General features: G+C 42.2%; 1 protein-coding gene across 2 annotated transcripts; it reads left to right on the forward strand.

The window, feature by feature from the left end:
• Positions 1-418: 418 nt before the first annotated feature.
• On the forward strand, positions 419-26,427 carry LOC130357727 (syncytin-A-like). Of its 2 annotated transcripts, XM_056560466.1 has the most exons (4): positions 419-453; positions 3,655-3,758; positions 5,729-5,800; positions 23,909-26,427. In XM_056560466.1, exon 4 carries the CDS (start codon positions 24,071-24,073, stop codon positions 25,598-25,600), a length of 1,530 nt encoding a protein of 509 aa, XP_056416441.1. In that variant the 5' UTR covers positions 419-453; positions 3,655-3,758; positions 5,729-5,800; positions 23,909-24,070; the 3' UTR covers positions 25,601-26,427. The 2 variants fall into 2 exon arrangements, with proteins under 2 accessions (XP_056416441.1, XP_056416440.1); XM_056560465.1 differs by lacking the exon at positions 5,729-5,800.
• The last annotated feature ends 1,281 nt before the right edge of the window (positions 26,428-27,708 follow it).

Raw genomic sequence — 27,708 nt, forward strand, 5'->3', positions numbered from 1 at the left:
GCCTTAGTAAATTCTGAGCAAGAGTGTACAATAGACAAGAAGTGTAAATGGATAGAACTGTGTCTACAATAGACACATAGGGGGAGATTTATCAAAACCTGTCCAGAGGAAAAGTTGCCCAGTTGCCCATAGCAACCAATCAGATCGCTTCTTTCATTTTTAACAAGGCCTCTGCAAAATGAAAGAAGCGATCTGATTGGTTGCTATGGGCAACTGAGCAATTTTTCCTTTGCACAGGTTTTGATAAATCTCCCCCAAAGGCCCAGATTTATCAAACTGTGTGAGAGAAAAAGTGGAGAGATTTTCCCACAGCAACCAATCACAGCTCAGCTAACAAGCTCTGGTAAAGTGAAACATGAGCTGTGATTGGTCACTGTGGGGAAATCACTCAATTTTTTCTCTCTCACAGATTGCTAAATCTGGACCATAATGATGAATCCCCCCCCAATCTGTGTAAGTATGTGTGTATGTTCCAGCATCACGTCAAAACGGCTAAAGATATTAACATGAAACTTGGCACACATGTTACTTATATGTCAAGAACAAACATAGGATAGGTGATTTAACCCTTACTCACCCCCATTTGCCAGGAGCGGGGTTTATGTTTAAAGTCCTATACAAGTCTATGGGAAAATATGTTACTGCATAACTTCCAAACAGCTGGAGATATTTCGATAATACTTGGTCACATGTTACTTATATGTCCACTTAAAATATAGAATAGTTAATTTAACCCTTAACTACCCCCATTTGTGAGGGCTGGGGTTTTTGTTTAAAGTCCCATGCAAATCAATGGGAAATGTATGTTCCCACATAACTTCCGTACGGCTGGAGATATTTCAATACCTGGTACACATATTACGGGTTGGGATATGAGGTTGGGATAGGAGGTCGAGAAAGGAGGTCAAGATAGGAGGACGTGATATGAGGAGGGGATAGGAGGACGGGATAGGAGGTCGGGACAGGAGGACGGGATAGGAGGACGGGATAGGAGGACGGGATAGGAGGACGGGATAGGAGGTTGGTATAGGAGGTTGGGATAGGAGGTCAAAATAGGAGGATGGGAAAGGAGCACGGGATAGGACGTCAGGATAGGAGGTCGAGATAGGAGGACAGGATAGCAGTACGGGATAGGAGGATGGGATAGGAAGTCAAATTAGGAGGTCGAGATAGGAGGACAGGATAGGAGAACGGGATAGGAGGTCGGGATAGGAGGTCGGGATAGGAGGACAGGATAGGAGGATGGGATAGGAGGACGGGATAGAAGGATGGAATAGGAGGTCACGATAGGAGGACGGAATAGGAGGTCGGGATATGAGGACGTGATATGGGGGTGGGATATGACAACAATATATGAGGACAGGATATGAAGTCAAAAGCTTCTTCCTTTGTTGATTTTCCTCCCCAACAAGGATTAGGAAGGAAAAACCGGGCAAGGCTGGGTACTCAGCTAGTATATGTATATATATATATATATATATATATATATATATATATATATATATAAACCTTGTACTATGTACCAGTCACTGCTTGACAAAGGCCGTGCGAGACGGCAGAAACATCAATCCTTGTGATGTTTGGTGAATAAAAGCCACAAATTTTTTCACGGATTTATCGAGTGCTGCTGATTTTCTTTACTGTATCTATCTATCTATTTATTGGGACACCTATATATTCTAAATACCATAGGCATTACTATAGAGTTGGTCACCCCTTTGCAATTATGAAACCTTCCTTGCTTCTGGAAAGCCTTTGTACAAGATTTTGGAATGTGTCTGTAAGAATTGTGTCTTTTCATCTGATTTTGGATGAGAGGACCTGGCTCACAATCTCTGATCTAGTTCTTTCCAAAGGTTTTCAATGCTGTTAAAGTCAGGGCTATGTGTGGGCAACTCATGTTCTTCCACACCAAACTTCCTCAACCATACCTTGATGGACCTTAATGAACAGAAAAAGGCACCCCACAAAGTTCGAAGCATACTATTGTCCAAGATGTATTTCTCATTTCTAGAACTAAATGGGTTAGGCCAACCCATGAGTCCAATGAGTTTACTGCCAGGGGATGTTAAAAAGCCTCTTTGCCTTGGTAAGGGAGGTTAGAAACAAGGTTAGAGGGAGAAAAGTTATGGTTCGGTGAGTTTGGTGTGAAAGAACTTGACTTGCCCACACATGGCCCTGACTTTAGCAGCATTGAAAACCCTTGAAACCTTTCCCAGATTAAAAAAAAAAAAGTTAATCTACAGTTCTGATTCATGCTGATTCATTAGTCCTCCTCTAGGCACCTATTGTACTATGTGACTTATTTTTCATCTGTACTTCCGAGCTTTATATACAACTTTCAGTAAATGCATACTCTCTTGTGCTACTTTCTCTGGTCCACAAGGGTGTCAGCTCCTAAGCATTGATATGTCATTGGCTTCTTAGCACATTCCTTTTATACTTTGTTGTTAAAATGGTACAATAAAAAGTAGTATCACTGAGCAAGTATACAATAGTGTTACGTGTAGCAAGGGGGTTTTACTGACCTGGTGAGTTCCCCTGTGAGTCCGTGCAACCTCTGGAAATGGGGGAACTATTAGTACCAGGAATGTTACCTGCAGTAATAAAGGATCCAGATACGTGCAACTTGCAAATAATGCTCATCCCGGTTAATAGAGTCGCTTTGACAAGGAGTCAAAAAATTACAGTTCTTAAATAGATGTGGGGAAAGTTGGTCACTAAGCCCTTTAAGAATGCTTTGGTTCCAGATATGCCAGATATGCTGGCTAAAAGTCTCTAATGTGCTTCTCGCACTAATGATAGTGGCTAGTAGTGATGTAAGACCCAGTAAGAGATGTGGTTGCAGACATAAATAAAGTTTAATTAGGTTTAACTCTACTGTGGAGGGCCTTCACTGACTGCAAATGCTTAAAGTCTTTACTCATGGTTTGTAGCATATTACCCTATGCACAGAGTAAAGCCCACAAAGAAATTAGCGTACAGTACATAGAAGGGTCTTGGCTCAGCTGATTCTCCACTTCTGACTTGTACTGTATATTCTTCTTCTTGGAGATGAAAACAGAAAACTTTAAGAAATATGTCTTCACAAATTGGACTGGAGATGTCCTTTGGTAACCTCCTAAAACTATTCATGCTGTTATCACATAGCTTGCTACCCAGACCTGTCTCAGGTTAGAAGATTCTCTACTGGAATTGTACTCAGTTCTCTTGCTATCTAGAACTAACTTTCCTGACTGGGCCCAGTAGGCTAAACACTGACTAACTACTCTACCAAGCAGGAGCTGAGCTGAGAGACTTCCTCACATTTCTCTGGCTTGAGAGAGACTAGCTTTGAGTCCGTCCCTCTGAAATGAGAAGGTTGGACTTGGGAATTTCTCCTCAGCTCTTTCTAGAAGTGTCTACATAGAAACTGACCAGGGAGAGTCATGAGACTAATGATCCACTCCTCTTTTACAAATTAATCCACCATAGGTGATAGCAAAAGTGAAAATGTTAACTCTTCTTACACATCTGCAATAACCCAGTGTATGCTAAAATGGCACTGTAACATACAAAGTAGTAGCTATACATGCTAACTCACAATACCCCAAGCACAGTTTATACATTTGGAAAGGATTTCCTTATTCACACAACAACTTCCTTCTTTAGTAGCTGGGACAATGGTAACGGGTCGCAGCAAGCCCCAATGCATACCAACCGAGACCCAGGAATTTCCAACCTCGTGGGAACTTTGAATCCAGCTGTGCCTAATAGCTGTATGTATACCTCTTAAAGTCGATTTAGAAAATATCACGAGTGTCACAGATATAATAATGGCAAAGGGATATGGTTGTTATTTTTTACTGAACAATATCATTATACAAATGTGACAATGTGCTATAAAGATCTGGTTTAACTGATATTCTTTTGAATGGAGTCTAGTCAACTGAAACAGGGGAATCCTTCACTTTGGTGCAAAGGCAAACACTGGCCGGTTCGCCTCAGCTAAACCAGGTACTATGGCATCAGCGACAGTTCAGAGCAGGAGAAGGAAGTAGAGTTACATGATCTCATAGTAACCCAAAATATCTTACAAGTAGAAGAAAGGATCACATGAACTCAGGTTGGACAATTGCCTTACAAGATGGAAAGATCACCTGACCTTAGGGAAGGAAATAAAGCCTCGCATAGAGCTCCAGGCCAACAGGAGGCAGTATAGGGGTAGATCAGCAGCACCAAAAAACATATACATGTAGATGCAGCAGCCATTTTATGTAAAATAGTAGTAAGCAGCAGATCTTTCTGATAGCCAGTGTGTATTGAATAGCCGAGATAGAGTAGGATCACTCCAATACAATATTCCAAAGCATTTTACAGAAAAGCAACTGCAGCAGCACATATCTCCTCTGTCTGAAGTGTGCTATATTTTTATTGTAGGTGACACACTTATAGGACAAAGCATTAAAAACAAGTATTTTGTGTGGCTTTTGTGAGAACATTGTATAATCGCATTTTACACACAAATAGCTGTAAGACACAAATAGCTGGGGAAAGCGTTATAAAAAAAGAGTTTGAAAAACACACTTGGGGATTTAGTGAAAATGTAATGCACTACTGTTTACGGAGTTTCACGCAAATATTATACTGAAAGTAATCACACGATATTTTAACAAAATAAAAAACATTTACACAATGCACTCCAGTTTTGCAAAAGTGGGTGTGTTGTAGGGTTAATCTAGATTCACATACGCATTCCTGCCATATGAGTATAAACTGCCAATTCAGATTTTCTAATCACCTCCTTGAGCCCTGTTTTAACCATAAACCAGTATGAGATCTCAAAAGAATGCTATAATAATATCTCACAATCTCATTATGTGTGATTTGCATTTTCACACCTGAATTTTTCAGGATTTTAAAATGGCCCAAATTTGTAAAATTTTAGTGTGAAATGGAAAAGATGGCATCATACCAAAACCTTACATATTTATCTTAGAAAGTATTAAACAGGAGTGTTAGGGTTGTTGCTGAGGTTCAGGTTTGTACAATTCGGCCAAAATTCATAGAACTTGCCAAACTGTACCTTTTGAAAAGTTTGCTCTATTTGGGAAGAAAAAAATCTGAGGACAGTATTCTCCTATAGGATTCTCCTTTCCCTAATCTGTGGTTAGGGTCGAGATAGTATGAAGGAACAAGACTTCAGTGCCCTCAGCTACCCCAGTGTTTGGTTGTATGAATCTGGGGTATCTGCAGTAAAGTAGATATAGTATAGTCAAACTAGGTGATGTTGTAAATGGACATCAGGCAAATATAGTATATGGTCAGATAAACAATCAAAAATACAGTCATGTATCAGGCAAGTATTGTTATGAGGTGCTATGAAACAATCAAAAGAGTGGCCTGGCAACATAGTTTAGGTCAATTCAGGTATCAGGCAGTAGAACACAAAATTAACTCAAAATATAAATAATGTACCTTAAGTATTCATTGGTCTGATGTTCACATGCACTGCATATCTACTCTCTGGCATTCTCTCCAACACTGAATTTCATCAAGGTGATCAGGGGGAAGAAAACATATTTATTATGTTTATTATTTATTATTATTATTATTATTATTATGTGCAAATAATAAAAAATCTGTGGTTCTGACGAGATTTTGTGCAGTAGCATTGCCAGCACCAGTAACCCTTGGGAAAGCATTATTTTTTAATATATCTGCATCCTGATTTTGAAATCTATTGCAGAGATGGAAACCATAGGTTATAGATCACAGAAGATCTCCTTTCTCTTTTCTACATATTAGACTGTTTTTTAAGGTATGTAAAACATACTTATTACATACAGGCATATTGCAGCAAAATCTTTACATCCTAAAAATGGTTACTCCACCCCTAGACATCTTATCCCCAGGGTCCTGCCGCGGGGGACCACTGCGATCTCGGCTGCGGCACCCCAGACATTCGGTGCACGGAGCGAACTTCACTCTGTGCCAGATGACTGGCAATGCAGGGCAGAGGCTTGTGATGTCACGGTCATTCCCTGCCCATGACGTCACGGCTATGCCCCCTAAATGCAAGTCTATGGGAGAGGACCCAATGGCCATCACGCCCCCTTCCCATAGACTTGCATTGAGGGGGCATGGCCATGACATCATCTAAGCAGGGAGATTGCGGGGGTTCCAGCAGTGGGACCCCACGATCAGACATCTTATCTTTTGATAGGAGATAAGATGTCTAGGGGCGGAGTACCCCTTTAAGGATTTATAAGCAGGTTTCCCTTTAAGTTTAACCCCTTAAGGACCGGGAGTTTTTCCGTTTTTGCATTTTTGTTTTTTGCTCCTTGCCTTTAAAAAACATAACTCTTTCAATTTTGCACCTAAAAATCCATATTATGGCTTATTTTTTGCACCACCAATTCTACTTTGTAATGACGTCAGTCATTTTGCCCAAAAATCTACGGTGAAACGGAAAAAAAAATCATTGTGCGACAAAATTGAAAAAAAAACGCTGTTTTGTAACTTTTGGGGGCTTCCGTTTCTACGTAGTACATTTTTTGGTAGAAATGACACCTTCTGTTTATTCTGTAGGTCCATACGATTAAAATGATACCCTACTTATATAGGTTTGATTTTGTCGAACTTCTGGAAAAAATCATAACTACATGCAGGAAAATTAATACGTTTAAAATTGTCAACTTCTGACCCCTATAACTTTTTTATTTTTCCGTGCATGGGGCGGTATGAGGGCTAATTTTTTTCGCCGTGATCTAAAGTTTTTAACGGTACCATTTTTGCATTGATAGGACTTACTGATCGCTTTTTATTTATTTTTAAATGATATAAAAAGTGACCAAAAATGCACTATTTTGGACTTTGGAATTTTTTTGCGCGCACGCCATTGACCGAGCGGTTTAATTAATTATATATTTTTATAATTCGGACATTTCCGTACGTGGTGATACCATATATGTTTATTTTTATTTTTATTTACACTGTGTTTTTTTTTTATTGGAAAAGGGGGGTGATTCAAACTTTTAATAGGGGAGGAGTTAAATGATCTTTATTCACTTTTTTTTTCCACTTTTTTTTTGCAGTGTTATAGCTCCCATAGGGACCTATAACACTGCACACACTGATCTTCCTCATTGATCACTGGTTTCTCATAAGAAACCAGTGATCAATGATTCTGCCGCATGACTGCTCATGCCTGGATCTCAGGCACTGAGCAGTCATTCGGCGATCGGACAGCGAGGAGGCAGGTAGGGGCCCTCCCACTGTCCTGTCAGCTGTTCGGGATGCCGCCATTAGCCGCGGCTATCCCAAACAGCCCGACTGAGCTAGCCGGCAACTTTCACTTTCACTTTTAGCCGCGCGGCTCAGCTCTGAGCGCGCGGCTAAAGGGTTAATAGCGCACGGTGCCGCGATCGGCGCTGCGCGCTATTAGAGGAGGGTCTCGGCTTCACTATGACGCCGGGCCCGCCGTGATATGATGCGGGGTTACTGTGTAACCCCGCGTTATATCAGGAGAGCAGGACCAAGGACGTACCGGTACGTCCTTGGTCCTTAAGGGGTTAAGGGTATGTTCACATGGCCGAATGTCTGTCTAGAAAATTTCCAGGGGGAAACTATAGAGGCTGAAGGTGCTGCGATGTCCATAGACGGCAATGCTTTTTCGAGCAGATCCTGCAGAAAAAATGCCATGTCAATTCTTTCTGTGGAGGCTGGAATTTAAATTTCCACGCCAAATGTTTCTGCTGCAAAAATTTCATTGTGCGCACGGTGCAGCAGAATCCCATTTGATACAACGGGACTCTGCTACAATGAAATTTCCATGCAGAATTATTTTGCCAGATTCTGCTAGGAAACATAGCCTAAGTATCTATTCACATGGCAGAATTTCCATATACCAGTGCCTGCTGTCCTCCTGACAAGGCTGCGTCAGCAGCGAAACATGTCGAGGAGAGCTGAGAATTGCTTTTAAAACAGTGTTTCACTCCTATTCCGCTGGGCACACTGCAGGTGCATGCGGAGCTTACTAGATCACAATACAGGTGACCGTAATAGCTATATCAATGGAGTGAATTGGCACTGGCTTATTTTAAAACTGTTTAGGTGTGAAATTAACCTGTTAAGGACCTTGGACGTACGTGTACGTCCTAGCTCCCTGGTACTTAAGGACCAAGGACGTACACGTACGTCATGAAGAATTTTTGTCCCTGCCGAGCGCTGGGCTTGGGCCGTACCGGGGTCACTGATGATATCGATCAGCAGGCACCCCGCGCAAATGCCCAGGGGGGGTCATCAGACCCCCCCATGTGAATTCACACTTGCAATTTGCACCTATTCCGGGTCGTACGGGTCTATGGTGACCCGGTGACCAGGAATAAAAGGGGGATCGCGGTTGTCTAAGACACCCACGATCCCCCTGAAAGGAGAGGAGTGAGGTGGAAGGGGTGCCACCCCTCCTATCCCTGCTATTGGTTGTCAGCAGCGATGACCCCTCCTATCCCTCCTATCCCTGCTATGGGTCGTCAGAAGCACGACGGCAGGGTTAACTTTCCATTTCTCCATCCTGCCCACCCGCAATAGGCTGGGCAGAACGGGGAAACGACAGGAGGACCGGCACGGAAGTCCACTTACCTGTCAGCGATGGCAGCAGGACGCGATCGGCGGTGGCAGCAGGCGGCAGAAGAGGATGGCTATGCGGCTCCCTAGATCGTACGGAAGCAGGTGAGTTGCCTAGCAATATCTGGAGGGCTACAGTCTGAGACCACTATACATTGGTCTCTAACTTGTAGCCCTCCAGATGTTGCAAAACTACAAATCCCAGAATACACAGACAGTTGTTTGGGCATACTGGGAGTTGTAGTTTTGCACCAGCTGGAGGGCTACAGTTTGAGGATCACTTTGCTGTGATATTTATACTGTAACACTCGAGATCTTGCAAAACTACAACTCCCAGCATGCCCACATAGCAGTTTGCTGTCTGGGCATGCTGGGATTTGTAGTTTTGCCACATCTAGAGGACCACAGTTTGGAGATCACTGTGCAGTCTGTACAATTTTTTCTACTTGCCGAATAAAGCTTGAAGTTTTTGCAGAGCCTCTGGTGAGTGCATTATCCTCTTTTATCCTCTGATGCATTATATTGTCAAGATTCTTGGCAAGATTCTTCCTACCTATATGGATAAGAGCACTGCTTCAGCTCTTTTGTTTGACTTACACAGTTACATGTGCTACATGCCATCACCTATATACTAGGGCTCTCTTTGGCATTTGCATTAGCGGTGCCAGACTATCACTCTCCACGTTTTTGGATTTGTAATTAAAGTGATTTCCACTACCAATGTCACTACTACTCTGTAAAAGTATTGTAAATGGAATAAGAAGGCAGCCAGGACATAAACAGTTAAGACTGTAGACACTGGTAAGTATCAACATTTTATAGCAAGACAAAAACAAGTCAGTTAATCATTTGTGCTTCAAGCAAACATGCATTATAACTTTGAGATGTCAATGACACAGTGAATTATTAAATGGTGTTTTCTAAGAAATTGAAGGCTGCAAAAGGCGTACGGTGCAATTATAGATAAAGCACAGGGACATGATCAAGTGATTAGAAAGAAATGAAGTATAAACCAAGACTACTAACTCATTGCTGTTACAAAGAAAACTATAACTTTAAAAAAGTTGTTTCAATATGACTGAGTACATTATAACTTTCTAAATTATTGACATAACATTTCTTTCTATTGGGCTGAAGTCATATAATATTGATAAATTCCCATTCACTTGATATATTGTAGCTCTTGAGAATGAGATTGAAAGCCTAAGCAGACCACAGTTTTCAGTCTGCCTAAAAGTTGGATATGGTTGGAAAATGGCTCGACTGTAGTCACTGGACTAGAGTTAAATAAGGTATTGCAAGGGTCTAGCAGGAATACTGCAGCAAGCAGTTTTGCAATTCTCCTGCTGGGTTCTTGTTAAGGATGCTGGGCATACCTGTACGCCCTGTGCCAACCCCACGCTATGACGTGGGCTCACGAGCTGACCCAACGTCAAAGCGGCGTGGTCCCAGCGGCAATCGACAGCCGGGACCCATGTCTAATTCCGGACATCATCAATCACGATGATGCCTGGCATTAACCCCATAGACTCAATGATCAAAGTTGATCGCTGAGTCTAAAATAAAATAAAAAAGCATTCCCTGCAGCTCAGCCGGGCTGATCGGGAACCCCACGGTTAAACCGCAGTGTCCCAATCAGCTTAAAGGACGGCTGGAGGGCCCTTACCTGCCTCCTCGCCATCCAATCTCTTCTGTGATGCTCCAGGATGCCTCAGCAGCCTGGAGCAATCAAGCGTAGTTAACTCTGATTAATACCATGCTATGGCATAGCATTGAACAGTGTATGCAATCAGAAGACTGCATGTAATAGTCTGCTATTGGGACTAAAAGATGGTGTAAATAAAGTAAAAATAAAAGTTAATAAATGTGAATTAACCCCTACCCTTATAAAAGTTTAAATCACCCCATAAAAAAATAAATAAATGTACACAAAAAATAAACATACACATATGTGGTATCGCTACGTGCGTAAATGTCCGAACTATAAAAATATAACATTAAAGGAGTAATCTGGTGCAGAGTACTCCTACTCTGTCCTGCGGAGCGCCACTACAGCTGATCGGTCCTCCTGTCCATCTTCTTCATACTTCTGTGTGAACGAAGGGTCATATGGCGCTCAGCCTATCGCTGGCCGCCGTGATATTCTACCTCGGCCCATAATAGGGTGAGCGCCATGTGACGCTTCGTTCACACAGAAGTATGAAGAAGATGGACCGGAGGATTGATCAGCTGTAGTGGCGCTCCACGGGAACCCAGGAAGGTGAGTGATGGTTTATTTTAATTTCTTTTGCAGCCCGGGCAGGACGGAGCAGGAGCACTCTGCACCAGAGTACTCCTTTAATAAAACCACATGGTCAATGGTGTATATGTAAAAAAAAAAAATCAAAATGCAAAATTGCTTTTTTGGGGTCATTTTGTATACCCTAAAAAAAATTATAAAAACAAAACAAAAATGGTACCGAAACTAAAGACCATGGCGCAAAAAAAATGAGCCACCGTGCAAAAAAAGTTATTGGGGACAGAAGGTGACAATTTTAAACATACTAAATTTTGTGCATGTAGCTATAATTTTTAGTAAAATAAAATAAGACCTATATAAATGAGGTATCCTTGTAACCTTATGGACCTACAGAATAAATATAAGGAGTCATTTTTACTGAAAAGTGCACTGTGCTGCGTAGAAACGGAAGCTGCTAAAAATTACAAAATGGCTTTTTTTTTTCAATTTTGTCCCACAAATAATTTTTGGGGCTTTCACCATAGATTTTGTGGGGAAATGACTGATGTCATTACAAAGTAAAATTGGTAGCGCATAAAACAAGTCCTCATATAGGTCTGTAGAAGGAAAACTAAAAACTGAAAACTGATTTTTAGAAGGTAAGGAGAGAAAAAAAAGAGAGTGCAAGAACAGAAAAACCCTGAGTCCTTAAAGTGTCAAATAGAGAAAAAAAATTATCACAGCATCACTAAAAGAGCAAAATGCAATGGTTGAAAGTAAAAAAAAAATAAAAATCAAACGAGGGAAATGATTACTTAGGATATATTAAAGTACTGTAACCAAAGTTAAAGCGTATCTGTCATAGCGCAAAAAAAAGAAAAAAGTGATATGTTACTCAGGACCCAATCCTGATCATGTGCATATCATTTTTATGTGTCTCGGACCTATATATCCAGAGATATAAGCATTTATCTGCTGGTGAGTTACTTTTTCATTGTGCAGGCTGGAGGGGGGCGTGTCAGTCTGTCTCCCTCACAGGAGCAAGCCTGAGCAGTCAGCCAATCAATACTCTCTACTTTGTAACCCTTTCCTCTCTGGTTTTATGCTGTGGTCATGTTACACAGAGGAAGATACTTGGAGCTTGCCTGCAGTAATCAGAAGACATTATGGTGAATTCATAACAGGATAAAATGTATAAATATAAGAATAGATCTTTATAAAATTAGTGCAAGGATTTTTTTTATAAAAGTACAGCATTTTTATGAATACATGTTCTATCTGTTTTATCATATTATAATGAGTCCTGCAATATATGAAAAGTTTTTAACAATGACAGTGCCTCTTTGAGGCTAAAGTTAGCCCTAGCCTTGCACCGACAAGATCTCCGCAGGAATAAAACAACATAAGAGTCCAATAAAGTGTATTTATTTGGCACCAAGAAACATATATGGCACTAAGAAAAAATATGGTTACGGAAAAATCCACAATGTTGGTCTATGACTGCAAGCATGTAATTCCTGGGTTTTAGACCACACCACCTCACCACACCACCTCATCAATTTAGGGTCTGTGGAGATTTCCCCAAATGGTTAGCATAGCATATAGGTAACCTCTTCCATCTGTACTGACTTTAAAATACTGCACCATGGGTTGCTCTTTTTTGCTGTGCATATGGCATCACTGACAAATGCACCAAGCGTATATCAGCTGTTACAGCATGCTAGCCATACATCGCCACAACAGTATGTAAGTTAAAAATGCATCTAAAATTGTTCTAGCCACATGTTGTCCCACCATTGATGTCAGCAGTGTGCAAAGGAGATGTCACCTGAGTCACTGTCATTGTGTATACTGTCTATCTGCGTCTCATCGAATAGGTAAAAAACTAGCATAGGCTTAGCATTACTCAGCTCATACTGGGATTTGTAGTTTCATATGGCAAATACTTCTATAGCATATTAACCTGACTTGGCAATTAATATATCCAATAATTAGAGTAAAACATTTTTTTTATGACACACTACATCTGACACACCAAGAAGGGAAGCAGTAGTACAAAAATGTTATCCCGCCCCTGAGTAGATTGTGATAAACTATGATTCCACCGCAGCGCTACACTCCTTTAATTCTTCTATCATCTTTTTTTACTGTCCTTATTAGGTAACGAGGATGGTTTCTAATGCAGCCAAGTATTATATTTTTTCAACAAAAATAGAGAAACAGAAACATAGCCGCATATCCACAATTTGTATTTTGATCTACTTGCTTCTCAGCATTAAAAACTAACAGGTTGTTAGTATACAATTTGATCAAAGAGTACAAGTCCACTCGCCATGTCAGGTAGCAGTGGGGCTGCCTGGCCACTGTGTCGCTCCCCCTGTGGGCCTGGTGTCGCGGTGGCAGTGGCTGACGCCCGACGCTTTGCCAGTGTTAGGTTAGAGACCCACTCTGACTAGGTGGCCTTGCCGTGGCGCGTGGGCTTGTACTTTTTGATCAAAATGTATACTAACAACCTGTTAGTTTTTAAATTAATGCTGAGAAGCAAGTAGATCAAAATACAAATGGTGGATGTGCGACTATGTTTCTGTTCCTCTATTTTTGTTTTACAACTATATTTTTTCAGTTATATGTGAAAATATACAAACATTAATAAAAACGTATTCTAAGTAACAAAATCCAGATGTTAAGTGGGTATTATTCTGTTTCTAATTCAAAGAACAAGACACTAAGAAAAAGTTTAGTTTTGCATTAGCATGGTTGTGCATTTCTGGAGGGAGTTGATAAAAATACATTCTATAGCATCATTTTTAGTTAAAGAAAATATTTCTAATTAGTCTCCAGCAGATTCTCGCTGTGAGGTTCAAGCAATCGCGGTTGCACAATTAATTGTAGAATTATTCAAAGAAAATTCTGTGTATTTTTCTCAATGAATACATATGTCAAACGAGACATTGTTTTTATTCTTGTGTATTTTATAGGATGCAATATTGCCTCTTTGTAATAATTTCCCTACTGTGAAAAGTCTTTTTGCTGCCAACGATGTGGGAATTTCTAATACATTATAAGAAAAAAAAAAAAAGATTTTTCTGATTAAAATGTCTATAGGTTTATGTTGACTTCTCATTCCAACAATTGTAAAAAACGATGCTTATTTCACTACTTTAGCATACTGCAAAAAATAACACCATGATGACAATGATAAATCTTAAAGATACAGTCATGGCCGTAAATGTTAGCACCCCTTTTCTCACAGAAAAGGATTGCAGCAACACATGTTTTGCTATACACATGTTTATTCCCATTGTGTGTATTGGAACTAAACCAAAAAAGGGAGGAAGAAAAGCAAATTGGACATAATGTCGCACCAAACTCCAAAAATTGGCTGGACAAAATTATTGGCACCCGTAACTTAATATTTGGTTGCACACCCTTTGGAAAAAATAACTGAACTCAGTCGCTTCCAATAACCATCAATAAGCTTTTTACACCTCTCTGCCAGAATGTTGGACCACTCTTCCTTTGCAAACTGCTCCAGGTCTCTCTTAATGGAAGGGCACCTTTTCCCAACAGAAATTTTAAGATCTCTCCACAGGTGTTCAATGGGATTTAGATCTGGACTCATTGCTGGCCACTTTAGAACTCTCCAGCGCTTTGTCGCCATCCATTTCTGGGTGCTTTTTGACATAGGTTTGGGGTCATTGTCCTACTGGAAGACCCAAGATCTCAGATGCAAACCCAGCTTTCCGACACTGCGCTGTACAGTGCGACCCAAAATCCTTTGGTAATCCTCAGATTTCAAGATGCCTTGCATACATTCAAGGCACCCAGTGCCAGAGGCAGCAACGCAACCCCAAAACATCATTGAACCTCCACCATATGTTACTGTAGGTAGTGTTCTTTTCTTTGTAGGCCTCATTCCATTTTCGGTAAACAGTAGAATTTGCTGTGACATGGAATGGAGTGTATGAGCAAAGAGAGGATGGAATGTGATTTTATGAGGGTATTGCCGAACTGATCTGTGAAAGCGCCTAACGGGGTCACAGATTATGCTTAAATCCCATACTATCACATAAACCATTATCTGGCTGCTAGCATGAACCTGGAATAAATCATAAATCCAGGACAGGATTTGTGTGATAAGCCCGTGTAGTCTGGGGGGAATAAGGTGTGGTTTAAAAAAACAAACATCTAGACGGACAGTGACCCTATAAGAGTGATGTGGATGACAGTTATTGCTATTGGTTGCATTTGTCTATTCGCTTTGTGGATAGGATATAGAATTGTCATACATCACAAGAAAAGGCCAGGAGAGCCTTTTAACATATTAGTCGCCTAAGAGGACGGCAACGAGGGAATAGACACCTTACGAGGGTTTCCCCAATAAGCTACTTAGGACCTGACGGCTAAGGATGGGTCAGCTAATGTCCAAAAAGAATGACGAAGAACCCCAGATACATGCTCTTAAAACAATCCTTGAAGAATTACACGGCAAGGATGCAGTAGTCCAGCTAGGTAGAATACTGCAGGAATTCCATGTTCCAAAAAATGACCAATTGAATCCAGAGTTTTGGGAAAATATTGCAGAAAGAAAGAAAAGGCAGAGTAAAAGACCACAATTGGGATTATCAAGTCAAATGTCTGATCAGTACCTCCACACAATGTGTTGAGGAAGGCTGGACATATGACAATAAGAAGAAAGGGTGGAAAATAAAGCCCAGTAAATCCCGGGGAAAAACAGGCGCCCCACCTCCACCCTATGTTACACCAGCTAATAATCCCTCTCCCCAACAGGAGTTAAAACCCCCTGTTGAGAAAATTTACCCCGACCTCTCTGCATTACGTGGGTCAGAAGTATGTAATCCCCCTTATTCGGGATGGTATTGTAAATGTGGGTATCTATTACCTACAAGCCCACGCGGCTAATAATTTAATCAATAACCTACAAAATTAGTCCAAAGATATAGTCAAAAATATATTTCTTTATTACATATACAAAAACAGGTAGAAAAAACACCCATAAAATAACCCACCCTTAAAAAAAACCCCAACACAAAGCTAAGCAGGATATCACCAGGATATATACAGTAATCAGTAATGCCATATATAGTCTAGCAATATTAAGTTTAGTCAGCATATGAAATACAATAAATCAAATCAACACAATACCTAATTGTGACATGCTGACGGCTTCCCAGTGATGATCCTGCACCTCGACACGTGTTTCGGATGATTCCTTTCTCAAGAGGCGCTACATGAGGTAGGAACTACCGGCTATTTATATGGTCGCCCTCAAATGGCGCATGTAGCGGAACCGGACGCCGGCCGACTTCCGGGTGGCGTCACCGACGGATGCGCGTCATAACTTGAAGCACATCCGCCCGTACTGACTGCCCTCCGAAAGACGGCATAGCGCCATGAATCCGCGCATGCGCTCCGAGCGTAACCATTCTCAGGTATCCACTAGGGGAGCCGCATCGCATATCCCAACAAGGGAAAGGTACATAAGATTATAAATTGTTTGCACTGTATTGAAAAAAATGATCACACATCAAACATCAAAAGCAGGATTACCATACCAATCGATCCTAAATATGATCACCCTTTGCAACATAATTTTAATACCCTCATTACCTATCAGAGCAATTATAGATTATTATAATACAATTTGATACCCTCATTGTCCATCAAAGCAAGAAACATGAAGACATAAGACCCATATCATTATCCATATCAATCATATAATCACATAATATCTCTCATAACTATGTATCCTTATCTTTAGGGAGCCCCCTATATATTAATATAAATTCTACACAAGAATCCCACAGCCTACACCTAATATCCCACATCCAATATATTCTAACCAACCCTCCATTTCCACTTATCATGAAAACAATATAAACAATGATTAAAAAAGTGAATTAATATTGTGTGAAATGTATTTCTCCTCTATATATGTAAAAGAATTTTTGTAGATATATGTGAAGTGAATGCACATGCATAAATACATACACACTCCCCTGTGTATACATGTATGCATGCGCACACACCCACATACACACCCATGCATGCACAACCAACACCATAATACCCAAAATAAAATGATATGTCATACAAATATGCAATTATATTATTCCCATAAGAGAGCAAAAACTCAATAGAACACCTAGTGATAATACCCTATTATGTGTGCTTGTGATCATTGTATGTGCTAGTGAACATAATGTGAAGATATGCATAACCTAAACTAATTATAGTGCAAGTGTAATTGTAATTAATTAATTCATAAGTTCGTGTAATGATGACGACAACCTCCCCCCCATACCTCATCCCCCCTTCCTTATATATCCATCTCCATGGTAACTTATACCCATACACCACACACACATACCGATCAAACCCCCCCCCCCCCCCCCCCCCACTCCCGAGTGTATAACCCCAAACACACATACATGCACACCTACACCCCATACTGTGTGATATGCACTGTGACCCATCACCTGCACACCCATACCACATTCACAACACAGCCTACACGTAGCCTATGGCCACATACAACTGGACACAACTATACAATATACATTAGACCCAATTGGTCCTCTGGACTAAACAATTCTTATCCATTATTGTTATCGATCAGTCCCATGTTTTGAGAGTCCAAATTCCTTTATTGTCGGATAAGCGTGTGGGTCCACATCTTTCAATTGTTATTCCTCCATGTGGGTGAAAAAATGATTCTTGCAATGATGCCAATCGACTCACTCCTCCTTAGGTCATGTACGTCATCTCATCATAAAGAGCACAGTAGTACCTCAATAAAAGAAACAATCATTAAAAACAAGTCCCAAATTATAAGAAGGGAGAGAAACTCACATATTCATTTAGCCCTTTAGGGGCCATGGTATCCAATGTCACAATCCATTTAGTCTCCTTACGTAGGAGGGCCCTTGTGGCATCGCCTCCTCTATTCCCCATATAAATCCTATCAATGCCCTTGACCTTCAGTAATCTCCAATTGGATTGGTGCATGATCTTAAAATGTCTAGCTAGAGGTTTCCCACGTGATCCACCCTCATCTATCCAATCATCGCGTGCATGTATGTGTGTTTGGGGTTATACACTCGGGAGTGGGGGGGGGGGGGGGGGTTTTGATCGGTATGTGTGTGTGGTGTATGGGTATAAGTTACCATGGAGATGGATATATAAGGAAGGGGGGATGAGGTATGGGGGGGAGGTTGTCGTCATCATTACACGAACTTATGAATTAATTAATTACAATTACACTTGCACTATAATTAGTTTAGGTTATGCATATCTTCACATTATGTTCACTAGCACATACAATGATCACAAGCACACATAATAGGGTATTATCACTAGGTGTTCTATTGAGTTTTTGCTCTCTTATGGGAATAATATAATTGCATATTTGTATGACATATCATTTTATTTTGGGTATTATGGTGTTGGTTGTGCATGCATGGGTGTGTATGTGGGTGTGTGCGCATGCATACATGTATACACAGGGGAGTGTGTATGTATTTATGCATGTGCATTCACTTCACATATATCTACAAAAATTCTTTTACATATATAGAGGAGAAATACATTTCACACAATATTAATTCACTTTTTTAATCATTGTTTATATTGTTTTCATGATAAGTGGAAATGGAGGGTTGGTTAGAATATATTGGATGTGGGATATTAGGTGTAGGCTGTGGGATTCTTGTGTAGAATTTATATTAATATATAGGGGGCTCCCTAAAGATAAGGATACATAGTTATGAGAGATATTATGTGATTATATGATTGATATGGATAATGATATGGGTCTTATGTCTTCATGTTTCTTGCTTTGATGGACAATGAGGGTATCAAATTGTATTATAATAATCTATAATTGCTCTGATAGGTAATGAGGGTATTAAAATTATGTTGCAAAGGGTGATCATATTTAGGATCGATTGGTATGGTAATCCTGCTTTTGATGTTTGATGTGTGATCATTTTTTTCAATACAGTGCAAACAATTTATAATCTTATGTACCTTTCCCTTGTTGGGATATGCGATGCGGCTCCCCTAGTGGATACCTGAGAATGGTTACGCTCGGAGCGCATGCGCGGATTCATGGCGCTATGCCGTCTTTCGGAGGGCAGTCAGTACGGGCGGATGTGCTTCAAGTTATGACGCGCATCCGTCGGTGACGCCACCCGGAAGTCGGCCGGCGTCCGGTTCCGCTACATGCGCCATTTGAGGGCGACCATATAAATAGCCGGTAGTTCCTACCTCATGTAGCGCCTCTTGAGAAAGGAATCATCCGAAACACGTGTCGAGGTGCAGGATCATCACTGGGAAGCCGTCAGCATGTCACAATTAGGTATTGTGTTGATTTGATTTATTGTATTTCATATGCTGACTAAACTTAATATTGCTAGACTATATATGGCATTACTGATTACTGTATATATCCTGGTGATATCCTGCTTAGCTTTGTGTTGGGGTTTTTTTTAAGGGTGGGTTATTTTATGGGTGTTTTTTCTACCTGTTTTTGTATATGTAATAAAGAAATATATTTTTGACTATATCTTTGGGCTAATTTTGTAGGTTATTAAATGTGGGTATCCTAACCCAGAGAAAACCTCAGAATGCTACCACTGTGGGGGGCCTCGGAATATCAGAATGATTACTCCACAGACTGCCCTCCTGTCACAACCTGGTCCCTATGATCCTCAGCATTCCTGGGTCTGCACAAATTGCAGCTAGCAAAATCCAGGGTGGAAAAACACATGCTTGGCATGTGGGGCACCTCAGCAAGGACAGGTTTTCAACCTAGCCCCTGTACACCTATGGAGGGACGAGGTTAGAGAGATGATAGGAGATAACCAGTATTAGACAGTATCTTTAAATAGGCACCTGTATAAACCATGGAGTCCTGCGGAATGTATGGCTCTTGTGCAAAATGCCCCTGATCCACTTACCAAGCCTTTGGGTTTTTGTAGGTACCTGACTCAGGTCATGGAATCTCATAATGCCACATGGCAGGATGGGGAAGACCTTTGCAGGTTAAAAATGCCACCCACCATGTTCTCTCAATTTATAACTGTCACTCATGCAGCTAGACCCAATGAACCAAGGGGAGAGGCCTCCAGACAGATGTTTACTAACTCTCTTAAAACCTTTTGCATGCAAAGACAGAGAGAGAGGGAGACGGTAGCAGTGGGCACTCATACACCGACCCAGACTGTATCTGACTATTACCTTAGTCTAGAGCAACATTACTTAGACAAAGGATTAGACATGGACAGAGACGTAATACAGAGACTGTTTGTACGTGCTTTTGTGGACGGTCTAAGACCCCAAATAAGAGAAAAACTAAAAATAAGTACCCCCGACTGGAGGACAGCAGTTCAAGCCCCAGGCCTGTTAGCAAAAGCCCAGGGGATAGAACTAGACCTGAAGGAAGCCCCCAAAAAGACTATAATAACATATGTCTCTGAAAAATCCCAAGGCGGGGGTCAGAATAACAAAGGAGACAGACCCCGGAAACCCCCAATTTGTTATTATTGTGACAAGACGGGACACATAAAAAAGAACTGCAGAAAACGTATTGCTGACGAGGGGGGTAACACACAGGACACAACAGGCAAAGATAGTCAGCATCAGACGACAAAAAGAGATGCTCAAGCTCAGGACTGACCTGCCATTTGTCGGGTCACCCTAAAGGGCAACTCCCCTGCCCTTACAGTTCCCGTGACCATAAATAGCAAGACAGTACCTTTTTTGGTAGATACTGGAGCCACTAAATCAGTCATTCAAGAGTCTGTCATAACTTCTGCTCAATTATCCAGGGACACGATCTCAGTAGCAGGATTTGAGGGATTGCCTCAAGCTCTGCCCCTTACAAAACCTGTCAAAGCTCAACTAGGCCCAGTAACCTTTTTGTCTAGATTCCTGGTGTCAAAATCTGCCCCAAGCTGTCTATTGGGAGCAGACATCCTGAAAGACCTATTAGCCAACATCCAGTATCATGAAGATGGCACAGTCACTCTCTCTGTCCCTTCAAATGACAATGTACTAGAGGCATGCTCCCAGATAGAGGCCTATGAAACTTGCACTCCCTTATTACTGGTAACTAACTTTCCGCAGTTGGATAGGGTGCCACCTTGTCTCTGAGCTACCAGCAAATATGACATAGGGCTTCTACCTGTATCCCCAGTTGAATTGGCAATAAAACCAGGGATCACACTGCCTCAGCTCAGGCAGTATCCCCTTAGTGCTCCTCCATAACATGCCATAGATATTAAGGTGCAGCAACTTTTAAAGTTAGGGGCCCTAAAAGTTGTAAAATCAGGAGCTAATACTCCTTAGTATCCTGTTAAAAAGAAGGCAGTTAAACCTGGGGGACCTGTGCATTACAGAATGGTCCAAGATCTTAGGGCAGTCAATGACATCTTGTTACCTTTAACACCTGTAGTCCCAAACCACCACACCTTGTTGTCACAAATACTTGCCCATGCATTGTATTTTACAGTCATTGATCTCACAAATGCCTTTTTTTCTGTGACAATTTCAGAACAGTGCCAGTATTTGTTTGCCTTTACCTTTAAACAAATTCAGTATACATGGACGAGACTACCACAGGGGATGGCTCATTCCCCCACACTTTACGCACTTGCCCTAGCCTCAGTGTTGGTCGGCTGGCCAATACCCCATGACTGCGTCCTATTGCAGTATGTAGATGACCTATTACTCTGTTGTCCAGATCTTCACACATGTGAACAAACTACACTGTCCTTACTCATTTTTCTGGCAGAGAATGGGTGCAAGGCAAGTCAATACAAACTACAGTAATGCCAGACTCAAGTAGTCTTCTTGGGGCAATGTATTTCACAAGGTATACGTCAACTTACAGCAGACCACATGCAAGTCATACAGAACATGTCAATTCCCAGGAATCACAAACAGCTCAGAGCATTCCTAGGTCTCATATCTTACTGCAGATAGTGGATCATCCATGCCAGCGCACACATGCAGCCCTTATATGATTGTGTCAAAACATCACCTTTTTCTATGACTGATGAGGCTGTCTCTGCCTTCCACTACCTTAAAGAGGCAATAATGCTAGCCCCAGCCTTAGGAATTCCAAACTATCTTCATCCTTTCACACTGTTTGTTGCAGAGATACAAGGTCATGCCACGGGAGCCTTAACACAAAAACAAGGTCAGAAGCAACGCCCTATAGCATATTATTCGGCTAGGTTAGACCCTGTGTCAAAAGGTGCTCCCTCCTGTGTCAGAGCAGTGGCAGCTGTATCTCTCCTAGTGGACAAGGCATCTGACATCGTTTTGGATAATTCACTCACAGTATGCACAAATCATGACATCTATAGTATTCTCTCTCAAGTAAATCCTAAACACCTTTCCATGGCACGACAGGTACGTCTTCAGTGTACTCTACTTCTCCCTCCAAACATCACCTTCACTAGATGCACCAATCTAAATCTTGCCACTCTCTTACCAATCAGTGACAGAGATTTAGAAGGGGGGACAGAGGATGCAGACAACAGTGCACTCTTACACTTTTGCCCAGAAGACGACCTTCATGATTGTTTCCAACTGATGTCACAAGAAACAATGTATTTACCTCACATACATGACACCCCTATAGAAAACCCGCAACATGAACTCTTTGTGGATGGGAGCAGATATGTGGATGAGAGGGGGAGGTACCATACTGGGTATGCAGTAGTCACAGAACATGAGATCATAGAGGCAAACCCACTACCAGCACACATGTCAGCTCAAGAAGCAGAATTGGTTGCTCTGAACAAGGCCCTGGAATACATACGGGACTCCACGGGCAATATATTTACTGATTCCGCCTACGCTTGGGGACTAGCTCACAATTTTGGACCCATCTGGAAAGCTAAGGGATTCTTAACAGCAGCAGGAACCCCCATAAGACATGCTGACTTGATTAAAAAGGAGTTAGAAAATCTGACACAAGTACAAGTGGTAGGCATCATAAAGGTAGCCGCACACACCAGACTAGCTACCAAAGAAGCAAAAGGCAATGAGAAAGCTGATCTAGCAGCCAACAGGCAGCCTATACAAGACCTATACAAGTAGAGACCTTGGCCACAGTAAAGAACACCGCAGTAGATCTTGAACAACTTAAGACCCTGCAGAGGCAAACAGATGAGGAGGAGAAGTCAAAATGGAGAAACATGGGGGCAGAAGAGGGAGATGGGATGTGGAGGAAAGGGAACCTATTGTGTTTACCTGGTTCTCTGTTTCCTACAGTAGCAGCCCTGACTCATCTACCCACCCACCTGGGGACCAATGCAATGATCAGATGCGTGGGAAAGCACTGGTTGGCTCCAGGGTTCAGCACTGCTGCAAAGCGGTACTGTGCCTCCTGCACCATATGTCTAGCAAATAATCCAGGACAGGTTGTCAAGACACCTCGCAAACACCAGCCAAGACCTCTCTACCCCTTCCAAAGGCTGCAGATAGATTACATTTAACTACCAAAAAGCGGCACCTTTGAATATGTATTAGTGTGCGTAGATCTGTTTTCAGGGTGGCCTGAGGCATATCCTGTAAAGACAGCAACTGCTAAAAAATACTGCAAAGAAGCTGGTAACAGAATTAATACCCAGATTTGGCCTACCAGAGGTCATCGAGTTAGACAGAGGCACTCACTTCACAGGGGAAATAATGCAGAATGTAATGACCATGCTGGGAATACATCAAGCTTTTCACACACCTTACCACTTGCAGAGCTCAGGTTCTGTGGAGAGGATGAATGGCACAATTAAGTTAAACTACAGAAAGCCATGAAAGAGTTAAGCAGACCATGGCCTGAATGCTTGCCTCTAGCTCTTTTCTCTATCAGGTACACTCCTACGGGGAGGACAGGACTGTCTCCCTATGAGATTGTGTTTGGATGTGTGCTAAGAACAGGACTCTATTTCCCACAGTCTTTGACCTTGCAAGCTGACAGTCTAACTGATTATGTCATACAGTTGCAGAAACATCTTACTAAACTGCACAAAAGTGTATTTTCTTCTCTTCCAGATCCAGATAGCCTTGAGGGAACTCACACATTACAGCCTGAAGACTACGTGTATGTAAAGAAACATACCAGGAAGTCCCTCGAGCCCCGATTTGAAGGACCATACCAAGTCCTCTTGACTACAGCCACATCAGTCAAGCTGCAAGGGAAAGTCAGCTGGATTCATGCATCACACTGCAAAAGGGCAGTATCTGACCATGACAACACTTTGGTTTCTGTTTAACTGTCTAATATTTTACATCACAACCTTACATGATGAGCTGGAAAAGCATCCAGATGACAAATTCTTGAAACACCACTTAATGTTGGCACAAAATCTCACAGTGAAAGATTGCTGGATATGCACACATGCTCCTACATCTGCCCGGAGTATGCCTTATTTGGCTATCCCTGTACCACCACATGAGATGTTCCAGGGGGATTGCTTTGACACATTAGCAAGCAACAAGACACGGTACACAAAAAATTGGAACACTTCAGTGGGGATTCCAATAGTGGGATGGATTGGGCAACCCTGGTGGCAGGGAAGCCTGAGCAGTTTTGGACAAGGATCACAGCAGATACTGACCTTTAAGAGGGGCTCCTGGGTAGCATGTGAAGTCACACAAATACTAGACCTAGGAAGAATACCCACACAGGGGATAAAGGTCAGTTTTAGCAGAACATCTGTAAGTACTGATACATTTAAGCCTAGTCAAATAGAGAGGTATTTACATGACAATAACTGGCTGAATAATTCACCTTTTCCTCAAGGTACCGGAGAAGAGTGTTATAACATGACAGGACACCAAAAATTTAGTGAATCCTCATATTACCAGCCCTATGACCCGACATGTAATAACCCAGATGTAGGTTACTGTGGTACATTAGGACAGAAACCCGGTTGGTGCTACATGACTAACGCCTCAAGACTGAGTGACATAGTTAATAAACTGATAAATCAAAATTCATCATATTGGGAACTCCCAAGAGACACGTATTGGGTATGCGGGAGGGAGGCCTACAAGTGGTTGCCAGTAGGAGTTAATGGTACATGTACCCTAGCCAGACTTACTCCCTCGACTTTTGTGATACCCAACAAAGATGTTGACATGAGAGCAGTCCCAAGACACATGCTATACCAGAGAGCAGCAGACAACAAGGAAAGAGAAAATGGAAGACCACATGTAGTTCAGATGGGAACAGCCAATAAACTCTTCAGCACTCTCTTAGTATACCCCATGATGATGCAAATGTGGGACAAATTAGTTGAGGCCACTGCCTACCTTGACGACCAAATATATGACATTTTGGAAATCACTAACACCTCTGTGTCTGTACAAAATCAGCTGATGATAGTGACTAACCAGCACGCAATAGTTCTTGATTACCTCACAGCTGCTCAAGGGGGAATGTGCCAGATTATAGGCCCCACTTGTTGTCACTACATAGACACCCCAAGTACCATCCAGATGCACCACCAACTTGAAAGCATACAAAAACTAAGGGAACAGTACACAAAAGACAATGACCAAAATAAAGGTAAATGGTGGGGAGACACTTTCTCCATAATGAACCCAGCTACCTGGTTGAAAGGTATTGGAGGATGGATAGGAGGCTCCATACATTTTATATTACAAGTCGCAGTTGTTATTCTTTTATCTTATTTAGTTATAAAGCTTTTGATGATATGCATAAGTCACTGCAATAAATAGAATTAGTAAATACTGAGTATTGTTTACTTCAAATGAATGGGTTAACATAAACATTTTATGCTGTTTTCCCAGGATGTAGAAAAAATAATGATCAGCATTTGTTTCCAGGTTCTCATGTCTCCTCTCTTTTTCGTTTGTTTCTAGATTGACATCACACCTGAAACACTCTTCCTGGTGAGGATGCCGGTCCATTACTCAGGGGACAGAGCCAATTTAAGAAGACTTGGTTCCCTCGGACAACTCGCGGTCTGGGATAGTACCTGAGAAAAGACCTGCTATACACCTGACCTGGAGGATTCAGTTCTTTCAGATGATGATGTCAAAGGGGGAAATTATGGAATTGGGTAGAGGAGACAACATGGAGTCTCATTTTTATTTCATATTCTTGGTCTAAGCGACCGCATTCTATCATTTCTTGTTTTTCTACAAATTTATGGACTGGAGATATCACGGCTAGTGGATACAGGAATGCAGGAATGCAGAACTTTATCTTTCTCTCCTACAGATGCGTTTAGAAATAACGGCTTGTTATATTCCAGCTTAATCATGTATCTTTTTTTTTATATATATCCAAGTTTCTACTAACTATGTAAATGATTTATGTTTTTTTTACTGTGCACGTAATTGAAAATCAGGTATATAAGAAAATACATTTTGAGAAGAGGGTCAGAGTTATACTGCCCTCGGTTTAAGTTACAGCACTTGTCTGTGTCTTCATTGAGGGGCGGGACACAAATTGGGATTCCACCAACAGAAGACAACTGGACCTTTGGGGTCAAACCTAACACTGATACTGATCAGCACAGGGGAAATCCATTGACCTCAAGCCCGCACAACTGCAGGCAGGCAGGCAGAGTTTAAAAGTCGTTTCATAGTCTGCCAATTGAGATCATCACAGGAAGCACTCCCCATTCAAAGACTGCAAGTATAGTGCAGGCAGGGACAGTTCAAAAGTTGTTTTAGAATCTGCCAATTGAGTTCAGAACTGGGAGCAATCCCCATTCATAGACTGCAAGCAACCATAGTGCAGGCAGATCAGAGAGAGAGAGTGCGCTTTTTTCTGTTGCAACCTTACTGATTCTAATAGCCATGCCTGTAATCCGCATGTCATACTGAATGACAGTATTATTTCACTACCCCAGCACACACCCTGTTACGCCGAGCGCTCCGGGTCCCCGCTCCTCCCCGGAGCGCTCGCTACACTTCCCTCACTGCAGCGCCCCGGTCGGTTCCACGGACCCGGGGCGCTGCGTTACCACCTCCGGCCGGGATGCGATTCGCGATGCGGGTAGCGCCCGCTCGCGATGCGCACCCCGGCTCCCGTACCTGACTCGCTCCCCGTCAGTTCTGTCCCGGCGCGCGCGGCCCCGCTCCCTAGGGCGCGCGCGCGCCGGGTCTTTGCGATTTAAAGGGCCACTGCACCGCTGATTGGTGCAGTGGTTCCAATTAGTGTTTACACCTGTGCACTTCCCTATATCACCTCACTTCCCCTTCACTCCCTCGCCGGATCTTGTTGCCCTAGTGCCAGTGAAAGCGTTCCTTGTGTGTTCCTTGCCTGTGATTCCAGACCTTCTGCCGTTGCCCCTGACTACGATCCTTGCTGCCTGCCCCGACCTTCTGCTACGTCCGACCTTGCTTCTGTCTACTCCCTTGTACCGCGCCTATCTTCAGCAGCCAGAGAGGTTGAGCCGTTGCTAGGGGATACGACCTGGTCACTACCGCCGCAGCAAGACCATCCCGCTTTGCGGCGGGCTCTGGTGAAAACCAGTAGTGACTTAGAACCGATCCTCTAGCACGGTCCACGCCAATCCCTCTCTGGCACAGAGGATCCACCACCTGCCAGCCGGCATCGTGACAGTAGATCCGGCCATGGATCCCGCTGAAGTTCCTCTGCCAGTTGTCGCTGACCTCACCACGGTGGTCGCCCAGCAGTCACAACAGATTGCGCAACAAGGCCAACAGCTGTCTCAACTGACTGTTATGCTACAACAGTTACTACCACAGCTCCAGCAATCATCTCCTCCGCCAGCTCCTGTACCTCCTCCGCAGCGAGTGGCCGCTTCTGGAATACGACTATCCTTGCCGGATAAATTTGATGGGGACTCTAA

The sequence above is a fragment of the Hyla sarda genome, chromosome 2, assembly GCF_029499605.1.
Source record: "Hyla sarda isolate aHylSar1 chromosome 2, aHylSar1.hap1, whole genome shotgun sequence".
Lineage (NCBI taxonomy): Eukaryota > Metazoa > Chordata > Amphibia > Anura > Hylidae > Hyla > Hyla sarda.